Source organism: Megascapheus bottae, chromosome 18 (genome assembly GCF_031878675.1).
Source record: "Megascapheus bottae isolate mThoBot1 chromosome 18, mThoBot2.hap1, whole genome shotgun sequence".
Taxonomy (NCBI): Eukaryota; Metazoa; Chordata; class Mammalia; order Rodentia; family Geomyidae; genus Megascapheus; species Megascapheus bottae.
Window position 1 is genome coordinate 38,532,330 of NC_143526.1, and position 25,660 is coordinate 38,557,989.

Below are 25,660 nucleotides of genomic sequence, written 5' to 3' on the forward strand. Positions count from 1 at the left end.
GGGCCTCCAAGCCAGCAAAGCAACCACGCTGAACAGCTAGGGGCTGCTATAGGCATCATGGAATTGAGAGTTGTTGTGGTTGTGGCCCAGAGAATGAATGGCTACCCACGCCAGTGGGATCAGTCTCTTTATTGAATGTGAGGGTAGAGGTCCAGCCCCCGAGCAGAAGGAGGTCTTTGAAGCCCCAGGTCAAGCTGGTGCCCCGTTACAGTTTGCTCTCTGAGACCCGGGGCTTCACTCGGATCACACCCTCCTGGGCACAGGACACAGCCAGGACTCCATCCCGACGCCACAGCCGTCCATGGACCAGCCCCCGACTGCCATCTGTGGGCAAGGAAGAGGGTGAGAATGGTACTTTGCTTCAGCACAGCCCAATGTGCTTTCTGCAAACATTTTGTCCCCACACATGGACACACTGAATGTACCAAGTGTCCCTATATGAACCTTTTACGACCAGCCACAGGGGCACTCCTCCTATGAGAACCCCAGTGACAGTTTAAAAGCACTTTCACCTGTCTGCTGACTTTCTCAAAAGGACTGCAGAAGTCAGAGCTCTAAGTATAGTCTCCATAGTTCGGCTGCACTATGCAGCGGGATGCTGCACTTCTGAGCACTTGTGTTAGAAACCCCATACATTTCTTTACATTAGATCATGAGTGCTGCCATCCCCTGTTCCACCAAGGCAGAGGAGGGGCTCTGGGGAGGACCTGACCATGAGGTCTCTCTGGTCTCTCCACGTATAGGCTTTTTCACCTTTGTTGGCTTTGGGCCTGAGTTTGAAGTTCATGAGAATTGCTAGCTCTCCTTCACTAAAGTTCAGACAGGAGCTGAATTAAGTTGACTCCATTTGTTGTCGTATTTTCCCAACAATGGCACCAAAGTCCAGAGTCTCAGCAATTTGGACCCAAGGATCAAGCCCAACCTGATCCCAGGTGTCCTGACTTCAAGGTTGTACTGTATTGTTATTGATGCTTCAGAGCACTCTCGCCCTGAGAATGAAGAGTTCTTTAAGTTCTGTCCCTGTTTTAGAAAGTTGGGGCTCTGAAGCTAGATGTTGATCAATAAGTGAGTTTTTATCCTCTATAATTCTATAATACCCAAAGCCAGATGCTAGTAGCTCACACCTATAATCCTAGCTACTCCAGAGGCTGAGATCTAAGAAAAGTCCATGAGACTCTTATCCCCAATAAACTACTCGGAAAAGGTCAGAAGTGGTGCTACACTAGCCTTGAACACAAACAGGCTCAGGGACAAGCATCCAGGCCCTGAGTTCAAGCCCCAAGACTAGCAAAAAAAAAAAAAAAAAGCTGAGTATGGTGGCTCACGCCTGTAATCCCAGCTACTCAGGAGGCTGAGCTCTGAGGATCAAGGTTCAAAGCCGGGCACAAAAGGACCTGAAACTCATGTCCAACTAACCAGTAGAAAACAGGAAGTGGGGTTTGGCTCAAGTGGTAGCCTTGAGCTGAAGAGCTCAGGGACAACACCCAGGCCCAGGGGTAGGGCAGTAGCCTTGAACTGAAGAACTCCATGACCCCTCCCCCCCAAAAAAAAGAAAAAAAAGAGCAAGGCACAGAGCTAATGAGCTCTGGAACCAGTTTGCACGCACAAAGAAACTATTCAGGGAGAAAGGCCCTTAGAAAATGTTGAGTTCCTTAGCACCTAGTCATGTAATCAGCAGAATCGTTTAGGGAATTTCTTGGGCCTTGCCCAAAACTTGCTAGTCAGAATTGGGAATGGAAAGTGGATAATGGTGGCAAACACCTGGAATCCTCCCTAGCTACTTAGGAGGCTGAGATCTGATTATTACAGTTTGATACCAACCAGGCAAGGAAAGTCTATGAAACTGTTTATCTCCAAAGAACCAGCAAAAAGCCAGTATATGAGAGCTATGGCTTAAGTGGTAGAGCATTAGATTTCAGTGAAAGCTCTAAGTGACAGTGCAAAGGCCCTGAGTTCAAGCCTCAGTACCAGAACAACAGCAAAAAATAATCTTAGGGATGAAACTGAGTCTTTAATCTTTTTTAAAAGCTCCTTCAAGTCACAGTCTGATAGATTCCACTGCCCTAATTTAATGACTTGTTTAGATAGGGAAACTGAGGCTCAGAGGGGGAAAAGGATTTGTCTGATTTCATATAGAAAATGTGAAGTTGTTTGGAACTAGCATTGGATCTCTGATACAAAGTGAATAAATTTCCATCATTTATAAAAAGCATGAAGCATAAGCCTCCCACATCTGTCCTTGAGCCTTGACCTTTATCAGGGCAGGAAGGAAGTGACTGGAACAATATCACCTAGGAAAGCAGGCTCTCTTCCCCCCACTACCACCAATGCCAGTGTCCAAGACAACCCCATACTTACCTGCCCAAGGGCTCTCACACTCATAGAGCATCCAGTGGTCAGCTCGGAAGGGGGCATGGAACCACATAGAGTGATCTAGCGAGACCATGAAGTTCACTTTATACTTCCACTGGTGGGGCAGCAGTGCAGTGCCCAAGAAGGCATAGTCGGAGATATAGGCAGCCACACAGCAGTGCATCTTGATGTCACCTTCCCCTGTAACAGGTCCACCCCATCAGTCCAGGGGGCTTCGTTCACAGGAGGGGTAAGAGACTGGGGAAATGCATAGATGAGCAAATTGGTCACTGCATGGGGGGCTTAGGCCCAAGGTGTGCCCATGTGTATAAAAATGAAAGCTAGGCACTGTGGCTTACACCTGTAATCTTAGCAACTCAGGAGGCTAAGACCTGATGTTGTAGTTTGAAGCCAGTACATACAGGAAACATCATGAGACTCTTATCTCAATTAACCACCAAAAAGCTGTAAGTGGCACTTTGACTCAAAAGTAGTAACCAGCCTTGAGCAAAAAAGTTCAGGGACAGCATCCAGGCCCTGAGTTCAAGCCCCAAAAGTGGCAAAAAAAATAAAAAACATTAAAGAGGCCATAGGCGACTCATGCCTATAATCCTAGCTACTCAGGAGGCTAAGATCTGAGGTTCAAAGCCAGCCAAGGCACTACAAAGTCATGAGACTCAAATCTCCAATTAGCCACTAGAAAATGGTAAGTGGTGCTGTGGCTCAAGGGTAGGTTGATAACCTTGAGCTGAAGAGCTCAGGGACAACGCCCAGACTCATGGGTAGGGTGGCAGCCTTGAGCTGAAGAGCTCAGGGATGGGACAGCACCCACGCCCAGAGTTCAAGCCCTATGACCAAAAAATATTTAAAAATAAAAAAAAAAAAAGATTAAGAAGGCAGGACAGAAGGAAAGAGTGAGGACTAAAACCCAATTTTCCTCCTGGTGCTGGTGGCTCAAAACTGTAATTCTACCTTAGAAGACTGAGATCAGAGGATCATGGTTCAAATCCAGCCTTAGCAGGAAGACCTTGAGACTTTTATCTCTAATTAAGCACAGAAAACCAGAGGTGGACCAGTGGCTCAAAATGGTAGAGCGCTAGCCTTGATCAAAAGAGTGTAGGGACAGTGCGTAGGCCCTGAGTTCAAGCCCCATGACCAAAGTGGGGAAAAAAATCCAATTTTTCCAAGCCCCTACCTGAGTCCTGGAAGGCACATCTTCAGCTTGCCCAAAGGTACCGTATAGTTAACAGCAGACTTGAATAAGAACCTCAGTGGGGTGTTTTGCCTTCTAGAAAGATTCCACACTGAGATCAGAGTCACATACCATTCTTCCCATGCAAAGGGTTATAAGCCTTAGTGAGACTGAGCTAACTTGTTTCTGGTGCAAATTAGGAAACAGGCCCAGAGATGGTAAGTAATATACCCAGGACCACAGAGGGTAAACTAGTGGCAGGCCCAGACCTCCAGAGAATGAGTTCTCTTACCAATGTAGCCCCGGGCTCGCACCCAGAACATCTGTTTGGGCTCAGATTTCTGCATCTGGCCCACAGTAGGTGGGTTCACTGGCTTGATCTCAATGGGCACATCCAGGGCGGCAATTCGGTTCAGCCCCACTCGGTACTTCTCTCCAAGGTTAGGGTTCCTGAAAGTAAAAGGGAGAGAGACAAGAGGACACTGGGAAAGGGAGAGCTTCTCCTCTATGTTGTCCCTTCCAAGCCCCCTTATTCTTTCTCCCATAAGTACTTCTGACTGACGCTCAAAACGGATCCCTTATGTGGCATGCATTTCTTCAGCCATGTGGCTTTGTGGAAGTTAATCATCTCTGAGCTTATTTTTCCATCCGCATGCATAACAGTAACCTATGTCATAGCATGGATGGAAAAAGATCACATCTATCCAGGGTCATGTGCAGTGTCACTCCTCACAGCCTTAGGAGATGGGTACTAAAAGCACCCTGCTTGATAAAGGAAGCATGCAGAATCCAGACAGCTTGCTCAGAAGGTAAAGCAGGCAAGGTATTGGTTCAGGCAGTCTGGTCCCACACTTCATATACTTAATCACTGGAATAATGATTACTGGAATAGGCTACCCAAGATGCCTAACCTAAGTAGGAGTGTGTCTACAAAGGAATTCTTTCAATTTGGAAATGGTGGCCCTGGGGTGCTATTCACAGTGGTCTGAGTGCTTGAAAGGTTACTGAGAAACTTATTGTTCAATGTTAGTTGAATTAATGTAGTGGCCAGAGTTTGGCCTGAAGGTAGAGTGCTTGCCTAGCATGCATGAAGACCCAGGTTTGATTCCTCGGTACCACACACATAGAAAAGCCAGAAGTGGCACTGTGGCTCAAGTGGTAGAGCCCTAGCCTTAATAAAGATCAAGGACAGTGTTCAGGCCCTAAGTTCAAACCCCAGGACTGGCAAAAAAAAAAATTAATGTAGCTACATGTAGCTAGTGGCTACCTTACTGAACACCACAGCTCTAAATTTCAAATTTAACAATGTCTTTCAGCAACCATTTGTTGACTTGTAGCATACAACAGGCTTCCCATGCATATTCCTGTCTATTAGTGGTATAACTACAATTTACAGAGCATCTACTGAGAGCCTGATACCTCTTTATTTAATTCTTCTAAGAGCCTTAAGTTCTAAGAATTATGGATGAACATCATTTTATTGTGTCCAGCACAAAAAAGGAAAACTTCTCTTCTTAGGGTATGGCTGGGAAGTATGGCAGAAATGACTTTCTAGTTTGGGTTTTTTTTGTTGTTGTTGTTTCGGTTGCTTTGTTTTGGGTGGTATATGGTTTGAAGTCCAGGTCTTATACTTTCTCAGTTTGCTCACTCAGGGGACTGGGAAAAGTCCCAAATGATTACAGAAGTGGTTCAGTGTTTTAACAACCAGTGTAGCAGGGTGCTAGTGGCTCACGCTTGTAATCATAGCTACTCAGAAGGCTGAGATCTCAGGATTGAAGTTTAAAGCCAGCCTGGACAGGAAAGTCTCTTAGCTCTGATTAGCCACTAGAAAACCAGAAGTGGGGCTGTGGCTCAAAGTGGTAGAGCCTTGAGCAAAAAAGAAGTCAGGGATAAAACCGAGGCCCTAAGATCAGGCCACCACAGACAGGGGAAAATACAACAAAAACCCAGTGTGCTTGTACTGGCTAAATATGTGCTACATTTTATATCAAAATCCAACACACACACACACACACACACATACACACACACACACACACACACACACACACACACAATCAGGAAACACAACAGTTTTCACAAAGGGAATCTTTGTCATACATAATATATTCTACTCTCATCACATAAATACCTCTTTTTTGTGCTGATCTTGGGTCTTGAACTCAAGACCGGGCACTGTACTTGCATTTTTTCTCAAGGCTAGCACTACTACTTGAGCCACAGCATCACTTCCAGCTTTTATCTGTGAATGAGGTATCAAGGAATCCAACAGGAATCCAACCAGGGGCTTTATCCATGCTAGACAAACTCTCTACCACTAGGCCATGCTGCTGGCCAGCCCTGAGGGGTTTTTGTTGTTGTTGTTTTTTGCCAGTCCTGGGCTTGAGCTCAGGGCCTGAGCACTGTCCTTGGACTTTCTCAAGGCCAGAGCTCTACCACTTGAGCCTCAGCACCATTTCCGGCTTTTTTTTATGTATGTGGTACCGAGGAATCGGACCCAGGTCTTCGTGCATGCTAGGCAAGCACACTACCACTAGGCCAAACTCCCGGCCCTTGTTGTTGTTGTTCTGCCAGTCCTGTGCTTGAGCTCAGGGCCTGAGCACTGTCCTTGGACTTTCTCAAGGCCAGAGCTCTACCCCTTGAGCATCAGCACCACTTCCGGCTTCTTTGTATGGGATACCGAGGCCTTCATGCATGCTAGGCAAGCACTCCACCACTAGGCCAAACTCCTGGCCCCCATCCCTGAGTTTTTATGTGCAAAGCTAAAGCTGTACCACTTGAACCACAGCTCCACTCGTGGCTTTTTGCTGGTTAATTGGAGATAAGTCTCACGGCCTTTCTTGTCTGGGCTGCCTTCAAACCATCATCCTCAGATCTTAAACTCTCCTTAGTATCTAGGATTACATTCTTGAGCCACTGGCACCCAGCTTCTAGTCTGTGTGTGTGTGGGGTGGGGGGGAAGTTGTTGTTGTTGTTTGGTTGGTTTTGGTGAGTCATGAAGCTTGTACTTGGCCTGGGCGCTGTCCCTGAGCTCTTCAGCTCTAGGCTACCACTCTACCCTTGAGCCAAGTCCCATTTCCTATCTTCCAGAGGTTAATTGGAGATAAGAGTCTCAAGTCCTTTTGTGCCCAGGCTGGCTTTGAACTTCAATCTTCAGATCTCAGCCTCCTGTACTCAGGCGTGTAGCCACCACGCCTAGCTATTCCAACTATTAAAAAAAAATTAAATTGTCATTATAGGGTGATATACAGAGGGATTACGGTTACATAAGTCAGGTGACAAGTACATTTCTCTGGACAATGTCACCCCTCTCCTCATGCTTTACCAGTGTTACCCTAGCTTCAGTTTTTTTATTATTTTTTTTAATGTATAGTCAAGACTCACAAAAGGCTCAGCACCAGTGGCTCAAGAGGCTAACCTAGCTACTCAGGAGGCTGAGACTTGAGCATTAAAGTTCAAAGCCAGCCAATGTAGAAAAGTTGGTGAGAAGCTAGGCAAAGTGGCTCATGTCTGTAATCCTAGCTACTCAGGAGGCTGAGATCTAAGGATCACAGTTCAAAGCCAGCTCGGGCACTAAAAAGTCTATGAGACGCTTATCTCCAAATAAACTCCAGAAGATCAGAACTGGTGCTGTATGTGGCTTAAAGGGTAGGGTAGTAGCTTTAAGCTGAATATCTCAAGTCCTACAACTGATTAAGAAAAAAAAAGGGGCTAGGAGTTTGGCCTAGTGGTAGAGTGCTTGCTTGCCTAGCATGTATAAAGACCCAGGTTCGAGTCCTCAGTACCACATACATAGAAAAGTCAGAACTGGAACTGTGGCTCAAGTGGCAGAGTGCTAGCCTTGAGGAAAAGGCCCAAGGACAGTGCTCAGGTCCTGAGTTCAAGTCCCAGGAACAGCAAAAAAAAAAAAAGTTGGTGAGACATTTATCTCCAATTAGCCAGCAAAAAGCCAAAACTGGAAGTATGGCTTAAGTGGTAAAGCACCACTAAGCTAAGTCAAAGAGCCAAGCCCTGTACTGACATACATACAGAAAAGATCACTAGGGTCTTTAAGATTCACTAGTAAGTATAGAATTTGAAAACAATGGCCTGAGCGAAGCACCAGTAGCTCACGCCTGTAATCCTAGCTACTTAGGAGGCGGAGATCTGAGCACCGAGATTGGGAGCCAGCCCAGGCATAAAATCCGTAAAACTCTTAACTCCAGTTAACCACCAGAAAACCGAAAGTGGCTGAAAGTGGCTCAAAGTGGTAGAGCTCTAGCCTTGAGTTGAAAAGATTAGGGACAGCAGCCAGGCATAGTGGCTTACGCCTGCAATCCTAGCTACTCAGGAGGCTAAAATCTGAGGATGAGGTTCAGGGCCAGCATGGGCACTAAAGACTGTGAGACTCATCTCCAATTAATCACTAGAAAACAGGAAGTGGGGCTTTGGCTCAGGGGTAGGGCAGTAGCCTTGAGCTGAAGAGCTCAAGGACAATGCCCAAGCCCAGGAGTAGGGCTGTAGCCTTGAAATGAAAAGCTCAGGGACAGGGCCCAGGTCCAGAGTTCAAGCCCCATGAACCATTAAAATAAGAGATTAAGGACAGTACCCAGGCGGAGAGAGTTCAAACCGACTGACAAAAACAACAACAAAAAACAACTCAGGGCATACAGTCCCCGGGTTCAAGCCCTTGGACCGACCAACCAACCAACACACACACAGCCACTGGCCTGGAGCCTCCAGGTTTCTTACCTTAAATACTTGTTAATGAGGGCTTCGTGATCTAGCAGCTCTTCTGGTGGAGACACAGTGGGCATGGAGAACTGGTGCTTTAGGGGACTGGGCTGGATTCTCTGGAAAGAAGCCTGGCAGATGAAGATAGGTTTCCCATGCTGTATAGCCTTCACAGAACGCACTGAGAAGCTGGCCCCTGAGCGTGTCCGCTCCACCTGGTATAGCACTGGCACCTTTGGGTCCCCTGCAGTGGGTATAGTGAAATGCTGAGGCTAAGACCCACAGGTCTTATCATTCTTATAATGGCCAGACAGCACCTTGGCTCTACTTGTCCACTCCATTTCTTCTTGCCAGCTAAGGACCTATGTCTTAGCAAGCTAAGATACAGAATCTGTGGATACAAAGAGAACATCAGATCTTGTCATCAGACTGCTCCTAGCACCAGAGGCACTCTGCTCTGTCAGCAGTGCAGAGCAGTAGGGACCTTGCCAAATTCCCAGCATTCAGATTCTGGTTCTACCACTTAAACAGCTCTGGGAGCCTGGGAAAGTCACTTAACTTCTCTGAGCTTCACAGGCATTTGTAAAGGGTGGTGCCTACTAAAGGGTCTTAATGAAGATTAAGTGAGTTCATAATTACAAAGTATTTAAAACAATAGGGCTGGATGTAGCTCAGTGGCAATGTGCTTGCCTACCAAGTGCAGCATCCTGGGTTTGATCCCCAGTACCAAAAAAGAAAAGACAAAAACAAAAACCTATAGCCTTGAGCTGAAGAGCTCAGGGACAACGCCCAGGTCGAGTTTAAGCCACACACAAAAAAAGGTATTTAGAACAATAGGTGACACATAGGTGCTCAAAATTGTTAATACTCTTGCCCTTTTTTTTTTTTTTTTTGAGACAGTGTTGTCTGGGTTGGTCTCAAACTCCAGCAATTGCTCAACTCAGGATTGCTCAAGCAGTCCTGCCTCCGCCTCCCATGCCCACTTACACCAAGTTTTTTTTTTTTTTTTTTTTTTGCCAGTCCTGGGACTTGAACTCAGGGCCTGGGCCCTGTCCTTGGACACATTTTGCTCAGCACTAGCACTCTGCCACTTGCGCCATAGCGCCACTTCCGGCTTTTTTTTTTTTAGTATGCGGTACTGAAGAATCGAACCCAGGGCTTCATGCAGGTTAGGCGAGCACTCTACCACTAGGCTACATTCCCCGTCCCACTCCAAGCTTTTGTCTTGTTCCTTTCATGCCTACAATCTTTGTATGTTGTGGGGGGAGGGTAATGAGTGTGTGAGTGTGTGTGTGTGTGTGTGTGTGTGTGTGTGTGTGTGTGCTGGTACTGGCACTCTTGCTTGGCTTTTTCTATTCAAGGCTGGTGACCTCCACTGGAGCCATAGTCCCTCAGTCTTATCTCTTAGTTGGAGATAAGAGGCTCACAGGCTTTCCTGCCTGTGCTAGCTTTACAATTATCAGATCTCTGCCTCCTGAGTAGCTAGGATCATAGGTGCAAGCCACCAATATCAGGCTCCAAAATACATCTTGTAGATTATTATTATTACTATTATTATTATTATTATTATTATTTGCCAGTCCTGGGCTTGAGTTCAGGGCCTGAGCACTATCCTTGGACTTTTTCAAGGATAGAACTCTACCACTTGAACTTCAGCACCACTTCCAGCTTTTTTCTTTTTTCTTTTTTTTGCCAGTCCTGGGCTTGAGCTCAGGGCCTGAGCACTGTCCTTGGACTTTCTCAAGGTTAGAGCTCTACCACTTGAGCCTCAGCACCATTTCTGGCTTTTTTCTATGTATGTGGTACCGAGGAATTGAACCCGGGTCTTTGTGCATGCTAGGCAAGCACTCTACCACTAGGCCAAACTCCCGGCCCCCACTTCTGGCTTTTCTCTAAGTATGTGGCACTGAGGAATCAAACCTGGGTCTTCCTGCATGCTAAGCAAGCACTCTACCACTAGGCCAAACTCCTAGCCCCTTGTAGATGATTTTTAACTTTCATGTAAAAGAAACATCTAGGAAAGCGATACCTCTGTTTAGATCCAAATTGGGAACACACCAAGCCCTGGGCTCACTTGGCAGGAATAAAGATTTGTTTGCTCAGGTAACCGCTACTGGACATTGCCAAAGGGGGGATATAATCAGAACAGGACCTTCTGGAGGTGAGAGGAGTTCCAGGACGACCTGGGGAATATAGGGAAATGTTATCTCCAAAAGAGGTGGGAGGTCTTGTTTGTTTTTGGATTTTTGAGTCAGGGTTGCCCTGTGTAGCCCAGGCTAGCCTCAAATGTAAGATCTTCTTGCTTCTGCCTCCCAAGTACTGGAATTATAGGCATGGACCACCATGCACCACTGTTTCGCAAAAACAATGATAGTTGTCATCTATAGAAAACCAACAATAGGGGCAAGGAGTTCGATCCCTCAGTATCACATACATAGAAAGCCAGAAGTGGTGCTGTGGCTCAAGTGGTAGAGCTCTGGCCTTAAGAAAGCCCAAGGACAATGCTCAGGCCCTAAATTCAGGACCCAGGACTGGCAAAGGAAGGAAGGAAGGAAGGAAGGAAGGAAGGAAGGAAGGAAGGAAGGAAGGAAGGAAGGAAGGAAGGAAGGAAGGAAGGAAGGAAAGAAAAGAAGAAAATCAATAACTTTCCATGCCTTATACTAAGTACATTATTTGAGTAATTTTGAAAAAAATCATAGAATTAGCTGGGTGCCATGGCTCATGACTGTAATCCTAGCTATTCAGGAGGTTGAGATCTGAGGATCTTGGTTCAAAGCCAGTCCAGACACTAAAGAATGTGAGACTTTCATCTCCAGTTAATCACTAGAAAATGGGAAGTGGGGTTGTGGCTCAGGAATAAGGCGGTAGCCTTGAGCTGAAGAACTCAGGGATAGCCCCCAGGCCTAGAGTTCAAGCCCCATGACCAACCCCCCCCCCAAAAAATAGTAGAATTGCCAGGTACCAATAGTTCATGCTTGTAATCCCAGCTACTCAGGAGGTTAAGATCTGAGGGTTATACTCAAATTCAGACCAAGCAGTCAAATCCAAGACACCTTAACCAGTAAAATGCCCAAGTAGAGCAAGGTCTGAGCATGGAGTGAGGGGGATGTGGCTCAGGTAGTAGAACACTTGCATAATCATCAGTGCAAAGAGAGAGAGAAAGAGATCATCCCACTAAAATAATTTCTGTAGCAGTCTTGATTGTTCTTCCAGATTTGTATGCTCATACAGTCTACTTCAAAGCCCAAATGCAGAGTCTGCAACAGTCCTCTGGGGTGCTAGTGTCTTTGTACAATTCTATAAAATTCATACTTGGTACTACAAGGTATATTAAAAAATGAGGGCTGAGAATGGGTATCAATGACTGTGAAGTAATGTACCTTCTATTTGGCAAATATAATATAACCCTTCTATTAATTATAATTTTTTTTAAAAAGAACAAAAAAGAAAGAAGGTTGCATCAGAAAAAATTATATACATACATATATATATATATATATACACATACATACATATGAGGGCCAGGAGTGTGGCCTAATGGTAGAATGCTTGCCTAGCACACATGAAGCCTTGGGTTTGATTCCTTGATACCACATACACAGAAAAAGCTGGAAGTGGTGCTGTGGCTTACGTGGTAGACTGTTAGCCTTGAGAAGGCTCAAGAACAGTGCTCAGGCCTTGACTTCAAGCCCCAGGACTGGCTAAATAATAATAATAAAGTGAACAGTCAGGTGACAATGGCTCACATCTATAAGTCTAGCTACTCAAGAAGCTAGATTTGGAAATCTTAGTTCAAAGCTAGCCTAAGCAGGCAAGTTTATCTCCAATAAACTCAAAAAAAAAGAAAAAAGCTGGGGCCAGGAGTGTGGCCTAATGGCAGAGTACTTGCCTAGCATGCATGAAGCCCTGGGTTCAAGCCCCAGGACTGGCAAAAAAAAAAAACCAAAAAAACTCAGCAGCTCGCGCCTGTAATCCTAGCTACTCAGGAGGCTATGATTTGAGGATCATGGTTCCAAGGCAGCCAGGGCACTAAAGAATGAGAGACTCTTTTTTTTTTTTTTGATTTTTTTTTCCTTTTTTGTTTTTTATTGTAATTAGTAAAAGGGTTACATGATATTTGCCAGATAGAAGGTGCATTAATTCACATACATTGATACCCTTTCACATGTCTTGGTACCCATTTCCCCACCCCCACACCCCCCAAGAATGAGAGACTCTTATCTCCAGCTAACCACTAGAAAACAGGAAATGGGGCTGTGACTCCAGGTGTAGGGCAGTTGCCTTGAGCTGAAGAGCCCAGGGACAGCACCCAGGCCCAGAATTCAAGCCCCAAGACCAAAAGAAAAAAAAAAAAAGGGCAGAAATGGAGATGTGGCTCAGGGGATAGAGTATTAGAGTACTAGCTTTGAGCACAGAGATAGTGAGTGGGAGAGAAAAAAAGATAATGAGAGAGCTCAAAAGAGAAAGAACAAGCCAGTGTGATGGTGCACCCTTGCATTACAATTCAGCCTTTGGGAGGCAGAGGCAGGAGGATCTGGAGTTTGAGGACAGTCTGGGATACACAGACTCTGACTTCCAAAACAGCAAGAACAAAAGGCTCATCAGGAGCAGAGAAACAACAGTCCCATGTCATTAAGAGCCAGAGAACAAGTATCGAGTGAGCCTCAATGGTTGTGAAGTGTAAGGCTCTTGGTGGATTCCAGATCTCGCCCACCCCTAGGCACCTCTTAGGAAATTGTCTCTCTGCCCTCCTCCACCCTCCCTCCTCTGATTCTTCTCTTTTCTCCTTTGTCTTTAGTCAGCCCCAAAGCCAGTGACTGCTAGGCCACCAGGGCTGGGTTGGAGACAAGCGGCCAGGGTGCCAGGGTTTACCTGCCCGAACAAAGTAGCAGTGCAAGGAGTGCACGTGGACGTCTTCACACACAGACTTGGCTGCAGCCACCAGGGCCTGGCCCACGATCTGACCCCCAAAGAGCCGCTGGGTGGTGGGTACCCAGTAATGCCTTCCTCTGTGGGGAGAGGAGGAAAGTGGAAAAAATTTGAGGGCTGCTCCAGATTCTAGGCACCACAATGAGCCTGTAGTACAGGATACTTTAACCTAATTGGGCTTTGGAATCCTTTTGAGAATCGGTGAAAAGTCTTGGACTCTGTCCCCAAAGAGCCTTTGGGAGCACTCAAACCCTTCTGTGGACTTTAACTGAGGATAAGAATATCATTCCCTTATTTTGTCCTATGAGCGCTGGAATCAGATGCTAAGTGGCTGAGCAAGTTCATAAGCTTAAACATTACCATTCATGAGTAGCTTCTGAACCTTTTGACCTCAAGTCCAGTGTCTCTTTTATTCTCCAAACCAAGGTAAGACAGAAGCCTTTCAATGTCTTAAATAGACTAAGATGAGCCCCAAGAGCTGGACTGAGGGTAGACCATAATGAGACCAATCACTGGCATCTGATTATGATATCATCTGTTCCAAGCACTAACTTCAGAGTTAGACGTACTCTCAGATACCAAGTCTAAAGTTGTGAACTTTTGCACAGATGAGGAAACCGTCCTGACTCAACAGTGAAAAGGTTTGCCTAGGGCCAGCAGGTGCAAAGAACATGCCCACTGAATCCCACACCCAACCAGAGCTTATCATTTTCATAGGCACACTGCAAATAGCAACTTTCCCCACCCCTCATATCTCCCACACATCCCAAGAAATTAAAATTTCCTAAGTGGAAAGAAGAGAGATGCTTCCAATAAAATCAGAGGGAAGAAGCACAGGGATCAGTTACAAAACACTTGCTTTGCTGGGCACCCAAAACCGACGAAACAAAAAATACTTGCTGTGGTCCCCAATTTCAGTGACCCTGGGAAATAAACAGGCCTCGGGATGAGAAGCCACCAAATAGTGTGAGAGGTTAGTGAGGAGGGCGAAGAATGTGAGAGAGAGGAAAAGGAAACCGAGTTTGCAAGCAGTTGTGCCAACAGTTTTACGCCTGATCCGCTGTGTGCCCTTGGGTCGTTCTACCACAGGCTGGGACTAGACTGTCTCTGGTCCCCGCTTTGCCCAGATCTCCAGGACCTCCCCCGGGACAGCAAGGCCAGCTGTCAGGGGCACATCCTCTCCCCAGCGCTGGAGGTCTGGGTCGGCCCAGGCTGGAGGGCTCGGTCCTAGAGCAAGGGTGTGGGGCCGGAGAGGTCAGCTACCTGAACAGGTCCTCGTCCAGCGGCTCCAGGTTGAGCACGCTGGTGACCAGGACACTACGGAGGTCCTCGGAGGGCTCGTCGCCGCCGCCGCCCTGCTTCTCCTCCCGGGACTTCGGGGATGACATCTTGACTGACCCCCGCAGCCGGCCGACAACACGACCGGCCGACAGACGACCGGAGACCAATTCCGAACCCAGGCGCTTCCGGCAGATTACCTTAGTGGCCGGAAGTGCCCTCAAACGCCGGAGAGCGAGGTTAGGGCTGTGATTGGCTAGTGCTCCTGTCCATTGAAACGTGGGCGTGGCTCTTCCAGTAGTGATTGGAGAAAATGAATGCCGCTCCTAGAATCCCGTGTATGATTGGATATCTCGGTGAGGAGGCGGATCCTCAGGATACCATGAGCCCAGGTTATCCTTACTTCACCTCTCACAGAGCGTAAACGCCCCCCCCCCCCCCCGCCGCAGGTAACCCAGTCAGGTCCCGTCCTTCTCCCGCGCTGCTCTGCGGGGCCGGGTCGGGGCCGCCCCTGGAGGCGTACCGCGCCCACGCTGCCTATAAGTATGCAGCGTAACCTCTGACCCCGGGCGTGAGTTCGTGCCGGGGCTGCGGTCGGACGGAGGCGTGGGGCGGCCATGGAGCTGGGCAGCTGCTTCAAGACCTACGAGGACTTCCAGGAGTGCTTCGACGCCTACAAGAAGGAGAACAAGTGCCGCTTCGACCTCAAGGACTGCGTCTCCGTGCGCTCCCACAATCTCGGCCACGGCACCTCCATCCGCGAGGACATCCTGTAAGGGCGGGGCGGGGCCGGGCGGGGCCGGGCGGGCCGGGCGGGCCGGGCGGGGAGGGTGGGGAGGGCGGCCGGAGGAGGGGTGGCCTGCGGCTCGCGCGCCCCGGAGGTTCTCGGGGGTGAGCGCCTGCTGTGTGTGTGCACTCCTGGAGGAAAACCGCCAGAGTCTGGGCTTTGGGGCCCCCTGCTTCACTTGTAAGTTTTATTCCCTCATTCACAAGTTTTCTGGAATTCTCTTCCTCCGCTGCCCCCCTCGTGCACACTCCGCACCCCGCCAACCTGAAGTTCCCAGGCACCGAGCACAGACTCACAACTGCATTTAAAAGACAAAAACACCACTCGGCGCTCGCTGATGGCTCACACCTGTAATCCTAGGTGCTCAGTCGAGATCTAAGAAGGATCAAGGTTTACAGCCAGCCCAGTACCGAAACCCAAAGAACAGAAATAAAGTGGCACCGTGGCTCAAGTGGTCAAGCGATAGCTCTTGAGCTGAAGAGCTCAGGGGCAGCGCGCAGGCCCAGAGTTCGAGCCCCAGGACCAACCAAAAACAAAGAACATTATACCTAGAAGCTGGTGATGCGTGTCTGTAATCCCAGCTTCTCAACTCAGATCTCAACCTTCTGAGATCTGAGGATCAAGATTTACAGCCAGCCCAGTACCGAAATCCAAAGAACAGAAATAAAGTGGCACTGTGGCTCAAGTGGTTCAGCGATAGCTTTGAGCTGAAGAGCTCAGGGACAGTGCCTAGGCCACAACCAACACACACACACAAAACAAAACAAAAACAGCTTCTCTTGTTTCTCTAGTCCAGTGGTTGATCCTAGCATAGCTAGAAGAGAGTTTGCTTTCAGCATTTTTTTTTTTTCCCTATAAATAACCTACCTCGAGACAACTCAAATTCTCTCCTCCAGGCTTCTGATACCAGATGTGAGAGGGGGAGGGATTTCCTGTCCATCAAGCCAGCAATAACTGCAGCCCCCGAGACCAACAAGTGGTCTCCTAATTCAATTCAGTTGTCACACTAGCTACCTACAGGTAGCATCAGATCCCCTAAGAGGAAGTCTAATCCTACAAAACCACCCCCATTTTGCATACCAGTCCCAAGTCTTGGCCTCAGAATTTCAGACAATTGACTAATTTCTTGTCTCCTCTACCCCCACTTTAGGTTCAATTAATGAAACACTGTACTTAGTTTATCAACTTATTTTAAAGAATATTATAGCTGGGCGCCAGTGGCTCACACATGTAATCCTAGCCACTCAGGAGGCTGAGATCTGAGGATTGTGGTTCAAAGTCAGCCCGGGAATGAAAGTCAGTAAGATTCTCATCTCCAGTTAACCACCAGAAAACTAGAAGTGGTGCTGGGCAGGCTCATAGTGTAGAAGGTTATCATTGAGCCGAAGAGCTCAGGGACAGTGCCTGGGCCCAGAGTTCAAGACCCACGACCAACCAAAACACAAAGAATATTATACTTAGAAGCTGGTGATGCATGTCTGTAATCCCAGGTACTCAGAAGGCTGAAATCAGCCCAGGTAGAAGAAGCCCAATTTGGAGCTATAGTTCAAGTTGGTAGAGCATTGGACTTTTAGTGAAAAAGCTAAAGGACAGTGCCCAGGAAACAGTTCAAAACACAATGCTAGCAAATCTGTGCTTTTATATATAAGTGTGTGTATATGTATGTATGTATGTATGTATGTATACATTATAAAAGAGCTGTATGTGGTAGCTCCTGCTTGTAATCCTAGCATTTGGGAGGGTGAAGTAAGAGCCTATAAAATTGAAGGCTCTATCTAAAAAAGAGAAGAAAATGGGGGAAAGAAATGGGAAATAATGTATATCAAAGCATACAGCCAAAGCTGTATACCGAAAAGTCTGCAGTTTCCCCCTCTGTAAGTATGCCATCTTCCAGGTACCTTCATATAAAATACTCTGGGAGCTTGCCGAATCCTGGCCTGAGTGAAGGCTTACCTTTTGATTCTTTTTTTTTTTTTTGGCCCCCATTCAGCTGCCACCCTTCAGTTACCTTGGTAAGGTATATAAAGACACACTTGTCACTTGTCATTAGGACTTGTATGCCAGGAAGCAGAACAAAAGCCAAATGTATATATTTTGTAATATCACCGATACATCCAAACTTTTTCTCTTCAGCTTTTTTTCTTCAACTTTTTTTCTTCAACATCTCTATCAATCTATAATTTTTCGTAATGTTTTATTTTTGTTGGTTGTGGGGCTTACACTCGGAGCATAAGTGCTTTATTGGTCAGACCTTTTCTGCTTCAAGCCACCGTTCAACTTCCAGTTTTCTGGTGGTTAATCAGAGCTAGTCTCATGGACTTTCCTGCCTAGGCTGGCTTCAAACCACAACCCTCAGTTCTTACCCTCCTGAGAAGCTAGGCTTACAGGCATGAGCCATTGCTATAGTTTTATGTTCAGTTTCTTCTCTCATGTTTGTTTGACTGGTGTGGATTTTGGTGTGGCTATTGTTGATATGACTTTGTTCAAAGAGAAGGTACTTAATGATTAGTTGGAATTTAGGACCTCAAGCTCACTACACCTGCCTGCCAGGTCTTAAGGACTTTTATATCCAGTAGATTCTCAGCCTTTGTGTGGCTACTGGCACCTGGATTGTTAGGACTTCAGAGTCCATGGTATTTTATGATAGGTATCTCCATTGCTATTCAGTTCAGTAGCAACCAATTAAAAACTCCCATGTTCTCCGTTGGGTATTTTGCATGCCCTTCCATGCCCTTTACACGTGATGGTTTTATCTGAATTTTATTCTATTTTTGTTTATGGGTCGTGGGGTGTGGACTTGGCCTGGGTGCCCTACCCCTGGGCCTGGGCGCTATCCCTGAGCTTCTCAACTAAGGCTACCACCCTACCCTTGAGCCAAGCCCCACTTCCCGATTTTTAGAGGTTAATCGGAGATAAGATTCTCAGGCCCTTTTGTGCCCCAGCTGTCTTTGAACCTTGATCCTCAGATCCCAGCCTCCTGAGTAGCTAAGATTACAGGCGTGAGCCACTGTCCCTGGCTTCATCTAAATTTTCATTACCCCTGTACCCAGAGAGACAAGGCTTTATAGGAAAGAAGTCATGACACAAAAATCTTATCCATGGGCTGGGAGTTTAGCCTAGTGGTAGAGTGCTTGCCTAGCATGCACAAAGACCTGGATTAGATTCCTCTGTAACACATACACAGAAAAAGCCAGAAGTGATACTGTGGCTCAAGTGGTAGAAGTCTAGTCTTGAGAAAGCTCCAGAACAGTGCTCAAGCCCTGACTTGAAGCCTCATGAGAGGCCAAAAAAAAAAAAAAAATCCATAACAGAGCATGATGACATGTACTGGGGAGGCAGGATGATCTTGAGTTCTGGGCTAACCTGATGTCTAATGAGATTGTGGGCCAGGTATGTGGCCTAGTGGTAGAGTGCTTGCCTAGCATGCACGAAGATCTGGTTTTAATTCCTCGATACCACATACATAGAAAAGAGCCAGAAGTGATGCTGTACCTCAAGTGGTAGAGCTCTAGCCTTGAGAAAGTCCAAGGACAGTGCTCAGGCCCTGAGCTCACGCCCCAAGACTGGCAAAAAAAAAAAAAAAAAAAAAATAGATGAGGACAGTGATCAGAGTATATTACAATATGCATATAAACTTCACACTGAAGCTGGCACTGGTGGTTCATTTTTGTAATCCTAGCTCAGGATGCTGTGAGATGTGAGGATTGTGGTTCAAAGCCAGCCTGGGCAGGAAAGTCTGTGAGACTCTTTTATCTCCAGTTAATTACCCAAAAAGCCAGAAGTGGATCTGTGGCTCAGAGTGGTAGAACACCAGACTTTGATGTGTAAAAAGCTAAGAGACAGCCTCTAAACTCTAAGTTCAAGACCCAGAAGCAACGCATACAAACAAATAATGTCCCTGTGGGAGGTATAGACATTATGGAGGCAGGAATGGTGAAATGGGTTTTTATGGTTGGCAGGCATTCTCTCTGGCAGTAACTTCATAGTTAATTGCTTAATTTATATATAGTTATTTGATATGTGAAATTTAGACAAAGATGTTGAGCTAGAAAAAGGTCACAATCTTAAGTATTGAGGAAGCCTTCCTAGAAAAGATGATCACAGTCCAATTCTCATAAACATGAGCAAAGGGCCAGAAGCAAGACATCTCCTAGGGAACACAGCAAGTTCTGAGCAGTTTGTCTTTCTAAGACATAGAACAGACAACCAGAGAGATGGCAAACTACCCATCAACACCTTCTCGATGACCTTGCCATTAGGCTAGACTGATGCAGGCCTTCCAAACTCAGACCTAGTGACAGTGCCACCCCTGCCCTGTGCTCACAGCAGATGCATAAGTTCTCAGCCCCAGGCCACTCCACCCTGCTCCCATAGAACTGACATATCCTGTTTTCTTTACCTCACCCCACAGGTGGGCAAACAAGACCAGCTGGATTCTAGTGTTTGGGAGACTGTAGGTGGGGCTCCCAAGCTGTGTCTTGCCATGCCAGGGGCTGAGCCCTTTTTTTCTTTCCTCTCCCTTGGTTTTCTTCAGCTGGACTCAGGAGGTGAGGGTGTGACCTGGCCCACTTACTGGTGACCCATGATTCATTCATTCAAGACTTCACTGATAAATATCTGCTGAAGAAACTTCTCTACTGAGGAGCTTGGGGTATGCTGGAGAATAACTCAGTCCTGGTCCTTGAAGCCATCCACTTCTGATTGGAAAAGCCATTCCCAAATGTCCAGTAGAAGGCTACAGGGAATGGGAACTGTCATAATAATAGCAACAAACTTGGGGCTAGGACTGTAGCTTAGTGGTAGAGTGGTTGCCTAGCATGCATGAAGCCCTGGGTTCCATTCCTCAATACCATATAAACAGAAAAAGCTGGAAGTGGTGCTGTGGCTCAAATGGTAGAGAGCTAGACTACAGCAAAAGAAGCTTAGGGACAGTACCCAGACCATGAGTTCAAGCCCCATGCCTGGCAAAATAAAAATAATATCAGGAAACTTTAATTTAGCATAAATAAAAGGCTGGAGCAATACTGGGCTAAATGTTCTTCTCCATAGTTTATTTAATCATGACAGCCCTGAGATTGTATCTGTGTGTGTGTGTCTGTCTGTCCATCCATGTGTGTCCAGGTTGTGGGGCTTGAACTCTATCTAGGTTTGGGCACTGTCCCTGAGCTCTTCAGCTCAAGGCTAGTGTTCTACTACTTGAGCCATAGCACCACTTCCAGTTTTCTGATAGTTCATCAGAGATAAGAGTCTCACAGACTTTGGTATCCAGGCTAGCTTTGAATGGCTGTCCTCAGATCTCATCCTCCTGAGTAGCTAGGATTATAGTTGGGAGCCACCAGCAACCAGCTTCCCTGAGGTGTTTTTTTGTTTCGTTTTTTTTTTTTTCCTTATGATGAATAAGCAAAGAAAGTGACCTGGCCAAGATCATGCAGCGTTTTTTTTGTTTTTGTTTTTTGCCAGTCCTGGGGCTTGAACTCAGGGCCTGAGCACTTTCCTTGGGCCTCTTAATCAAGGCTAGCACTTTGCCACTTGAGCCACAGCACTACTTCCAACTTTTTTTCTATGTATATTATACGGAGGAATCCAACCTGGATCTTGGTTGGTGCATGCTAGGTAAGCACTCTACCACTAGGCCAAACTCTTGGTCCCGATCACACAGCTTTTAAGTGGCAGTATTTAAATCAAAGCCACCCATCTTCCAGTGCTTTGGCTCCCTACTAATACTGCCACCCAGAGAATCTCTTAAGCCTTTTGAAGTTACAAATTCAGAGACAGGAGCAACTACTGTGGCTTAGAGCATCCATAAAAACTTTGCAGGGGTGGAGCCTACTGGCATTAAGACGTGCTAGGTAAAGGGATAGGAAAAGAAAAATAACCAATATTCTATTCATTTATTTTCTTTTTGAATGAGCATACCTTGTGATATCAGGGAATTTTGCCAGGATATTTCCATACATGAACACGGTGCACTTGGGACAGATTCTCTTCCTCCTCATCCATATTCCATTCTTTCCCTCCCACTCTCTGCTTTCTCCCACAGTGATTAGTGGGTTTCATTGTGTATGCATGTATGCATGTATACAATGTCCTTCATTCCTCTTCACCCCTTAGTGATACACACACACACTCCTGATCCTCCTGTAGGCAGTCCCCATTTTACATCTGTGTCCTATTACTGTCATCATCATTATTTTAGGTGTATACCCCACAAATAAATACAGGTAGTCGGTTTCATTACCTCTTTCCTTTGAGTCATTTTCAGCCTAGAATGCCAAAATGAAAAGGGTCTGTAGAGATCCTCTAGCCCAGTAGCTGTCTAACTTTCCTAGAGGTTTAAAGTATATTTAGTAGAGTGCATGCTTAACACTCAAGAGGGCTTGGGCTTAATCCCCATAATGAAAAAAAAAAATAGGCTGTGGTCATTTGCGATAAAGTCTGAAGAACTAACCATGCTGGCTTCAAATTATGATCCTCAGATCTCAGCCTCCTGAGTAGCTACGGTTAGAGATCCCACTAGCACACAACTGACTGTGGGCATTCACTAAAAGGGGACTGAATCAAAGATTTTTATTCTTTGAAAGGAAGTACGGACATATTCCCAGAGGCCTTGAAGATTTAGTTGATGGCCCTGATCTGGTCCTGCATCCTTAGAATCTCCCTTTTATCTTTGCCCGGGAAGAAGTTAAAGGAGAATAGTTTGGGGGTTTTTTGTTTGTTGTTTTCTTGGAGACAGGGTCTAACCAGGTAGCTCAGGCTGTTATCCAACTCACAGTCCTCCTGCCTCTACCTCCCAAATGCTGGATTACAGCTATGTACTGCTATGCCAACTAAGTTGAGGGGACAGTTTCTACAGGAAGCAATATAGCTACTGCTAGCCTGTTTTTCCTTTCGTATCCTCTTCTTCCCCTAAACACGGAGACTGAATTGCTACCAGCCCTAAATGGTAGTAGAATATGACAAGAGTCAGGAATCCCCTAGTGGGGAGGCATTCTTGGACAGAATCTCAAAGAATAAACTGAATACTTTGGGGTTGGAGAACCACTAGAAATCTTTGTTGTTTATGTTTCACACTCTACTGTCATTTCCAAGAAACATTTCCACCAGTATAGACTCCCTCTAGGCCCTTTGCTTTGTTTTGTCATTTGTGGTGCTTGAGCTCAGGGCCTGGGCATTGTCCTGAGCTCTTTTGCTCAACTATAATGCTCTACCACTTTGAACCACACTGTCACTTTGCATTTCTGGTGGTTAATTGGAAATAAGAGTCTCACAGACTTTCCTGCCTAGGCTGGCTTTGAATGATGATCCTCAGATCTAGTCTCCTGAGTAGCTAGGATCACAAATGCAAGCTACCAGCACCCCACTTAGGCTCTTACCTTCTAAGAGAGGAGGGCAGTCATCACCTTTCTCATTGTTACCTCTACCTTTCCTAGATACATGTGGGTGAAATTTGTCTGTATTCAAGCACAGTCAGAAAGGAAGAGAACACACGAGGCAGACATATGCCCAGCATACGTACTCCTGCAGTACAGTGACACACTGGATAGACTGTGTATCATTGAACTAAATACCCAGCATGTACACGTTGATTCCAAACCTAAAGGTCATGGAGAAGATGCCACTGGCAAATCTGAAAAGCCACAGTACAGGCAGAAGCTCCCACCACTGCACAGAGACCTTGATAAAGCTGAGACGTTCCCACTAAAAATCTCATTTTGCCTAGATAGGGAACAAGCACCCCAGAAGCCTCAACAGAGAAGCGACTCTCCCAGCTTAGCCGAAATAGCACAGATGGTAAAGAACTTTCTTAAGGTAGATCCAGGTTCCATGGCCTCATTCAGTGTGGGTGCCAATCAAGACCTGGACAGGCTTAGCTTCCAGAGCAGCAAAATGAGTGACCTGTTCACCCGCTTCCCAGAGACTGTCTTGTTGCACAGGGAGGAGAACTCCCAGGGCCACACCCTCTATGCTTTCTTGGTGGAGAACAAGGAGCGTGAGAGTCGAGTGGTTCATTTCTCAGTGCTCAGGGATGAGACCCTCACCACTCTGACCAAGATGTTGAACATCTTCATAGGATTCAACCCCAGTTGGTCCAAGATCAAGGCGATATTTCTGGAACTGTCGTTCCCTTACTGGGCCCTCCTGCAAGAGACCTTCCCTACAGCCTACATCCTCCTTTCCATCTACCACACAACCCGGTTCTTGGAAAGGAAGCTACAGCAGAGTTCAGCAAGTATGGCCTTTAAAGAGGTCATGAAGGGAGTTCTACGGGAGGCTGTGTTTGTTGGTTCTGACACCAGTCTAGAAAGTCTCTGTCATATGTGCCAGGTCCTGCTAGATAAGGACCTCCTCAGCTTCTTGGACACTCATTGGTTTTCCTCTGAACTGCTGTTGTACATGCATGCCAGGAAGGGCCTGCATGCATGTAACACCTACATGGACAGCCTAGACTTGGTCACCAGCAAGGTATCCAAGTTCTTTCAGAAACAGAAGTCCTTGTTGGACTGTATCCTTCATTTCGTTGATTACATAGACTTCTTTAATAACAAAAGCTCCACAACTCTTTCCGAGTTAAAGAAAACCCGGCCTTCAAGCGTGCAACAGCCAAGCACCAAGAAGCCTTTGGAGATGTCCAGAGCCAGCCTCACCAGGCTCCCTGCAGAGTCAGACTCAGAACAGGTTCACCGGCAGCAGAAGACTCAGCTACTGACCACCTATGCTGGCATGCTAGACATCCTGCCCCAGAGAGGCTCTGACCTGGCTTACAAGCTGTGCCGCAATGAGTGGGAAGTGGTACAGAATTCCACCAGCCTGGTGTATGTGACAGATGCCACAGTAGCCCTTCAGCTACTGGAGGACTCTCACCAGGTGAGCAAAGATGGCTGCAGTTGCAGCTGCAACTTTCAACAGTGGTATCACCTGCCATGCCGGCACATTCTGGCCCTACTTCACGCCAGCCAGAAGCTAGTGAAGGAATCCATGGTATGCTGCAGGTGGCAGAAAAAGTATCAATACCTCCTTGGGCCGAACGGCGAGCTCCGGGATCGTAGTATGATGCCAACCACAGACCAGCCTGAAAACCGAGGCCGGCACGGCATGATTTGGGACCTTAGCAGGGAGCTAGCTAACCTGCTGATGCAAACAGAGGGACAAGAGCTGAAGGAGCGCTGCAATATCCTGCGAGAGATTGTGAACAACTGGAGTAATTCTCGTGAGCCGCCTGAGTCCAGTCAGTATCCTGGAAACTTCAAAGATGTAGGCCTCCTCCCTTTCCTCTGGGGAAAGGAGGAGGAAGGGGAGGGACTCCCTTTCCCCGAAACCACAATTTACAACTGAAACATTTGCATTGGGTCCCATTTCTTGCTGGAGTTTTACAAATTCAAAGTGAGCAGGTTATGCTAAGAGTTAAGTAGTGTCTTCCTGGGGTGGACTAGGAAGAATATAAAATGGGGAGGAGGGGACCACATTTTATGACAATCCTTTTAACTCTGCCCCTTTCCGGCCCAACCTTGACATTCCACAGGTGTCTCATTTGTTGTGCAAGGCCAAAGTTACCTCTGTGCTGAAATGTCACCCCTCTTCTTCTGCTCACCCCTGAGATCAGACCTTATCAACCCTACAGGGATGAACCCCTGACCAGAATGAGAATGGTTAAAAGGGCTTTCAGGGACAAAGAGAAGGGGACCTCAAATGTTGCTACTGTTTATAAACTGTCTGTTGTTTTACCTATTTTAATATTAAATAAAGTTGTGTTCTTTTAAAAAAAATAATAAATTTGATGGACTAAGTGAAAATGTTCCCTGTTGATCAGGGAAAGAAGGGAATGGGCGGAGCAGGACTCCTGATTTTACTGTTAGGAATGTATGCTCCTCCTTAGTGGATTTATTTTTATTTACTGCATTGAACCCAGGGCCTTGTGTATGATGGGCAAGCTCTCTACCATTGAGATAACATCCACTGCCCTAAGGAGTTTAGCCTAGTGGTAGAGTGCAAAAAAAAGGATATGGGGTGCTGTCATATGAGGTACAAATCAGGGTTGCAGGCATGGTGGCTCATGCCTATAATCCTAGCTACTCAGAAGGCTGAGATCTGAAGATGTTGGTTCAGATCCAGCCTGGGCACTAAAGTCAGTGAGATTCTTACCTCTTGTTAACCATCAGAAAACTGGAAGTGGCGCTGTGGCTCAAGAGCTCAGGGACAATGCCTAGGCCCAGAGTTCAAGTCCCACAACTGACCAAAGAAAAGGGTTAAGAGTCCACCTACTTGTCCTTTTCCTACCAACCATGCCTTCAACTTATATTCATTCTAATAGGAATAAGCCAACAAGACTGGGGAAAGAAACTCTAATCCTAGACCTGACCAGCATAGGTGGCTGGGGAACTGTGGGCAAGTCATTTATTCATTCCTATCAT

The 25,660-nt window shown here is 46.5% G+C and overlaps 2 protein-coding genes across 2 annotated transcripts; one reads left to right on the forward strand and one right to left on the reverse strand.

Moving 5' to 3' along the window:
* Positions 1 to 114: 114 nt before the first annotated feature.
* Acot8 (acyl-CoA thioesterase 8) lies at positions 115 to 14,677 on the reverse strand. Its single transcript, XM_090352431.1, has 6 exons — positions 14,450 to 14,677; positions 13,130 to 13,266; positions 8,276 to 8,501; positions 3,837 to 3,994; positions 2,359 to 2,553; positions 115 to 324 (listed from the first exon to the last, which is right to left on the reverse strand). Exons 1-6 carry the CDS (start codon positions 14,572 to 14,574, stop codon positions 206 to 208), a joined length of 960 nt encoding a protein of 319 aa, XP_090208557.1. The 5' UTR covers positions 14,575 to 14,677; the 3' UTR covers positions 115 to 205.
* Positions 14,678 to 14,979: 302 nt separating this feature from the next.
* Positions 14,980 to 25,009, forward strand: Zswim3 (zinc finger SWIM-type containing 3). Its single transcript, XM_090352435.1, has 2 exons — positions 14,980 to 15,236; positions 22,682 to 25,009. Exons 1-2 carry the CDS (start codon positions 15,082 to 15,084, stop codon positions 24,582 to 24,584), a joined length of 2,058 nt encoding a protein of 685 aa, XP_090208561.1. The 5' UTR covers positions 14,980 to 15,081; the 3' UTR covers positions 24,585 to 25,009.
* Positions 25,010 to 25,660: the final 651 nt, after the last annotated feature.

Coding starts and splice junctions, on each gene's coding strand:
- Zswim3 (XM_090352435.1), top strand. CDS start 15,082: ATGGAGCTGGGCAGCTGCTTCAAGACCTACGAGGACTTCCAGGAGTGC. Junction 15,237..22,681: donor TCCATCCGCGAGGACATCCT/GTAAGGGCGGGG, acceptor TACCTTTCCTAG/ATACATGTGGGTGAAATTTG.
- Acot8 (XM_090352431.1), bottom strand. CDS start 14,574: ATGTCATCCCCGAAGTCCCGGGAGGAGAAGCAGGGCGGCGGCGGCGAC. Junction 3,995..8,275: donor CTCATTAACAAGTATTTAAG/GTAAGAAACCTG, acceptor TTTTACTTTCAG/GAACCCTAACCTTGGAGAGA. Junction 325..2,358: donor GTGTGAGAGCCCTTGGGCAG/GTAAGTATGGGG, acceptor CCTTGCCCACAG/ATGGCAGTCGGGGGCTGGTC.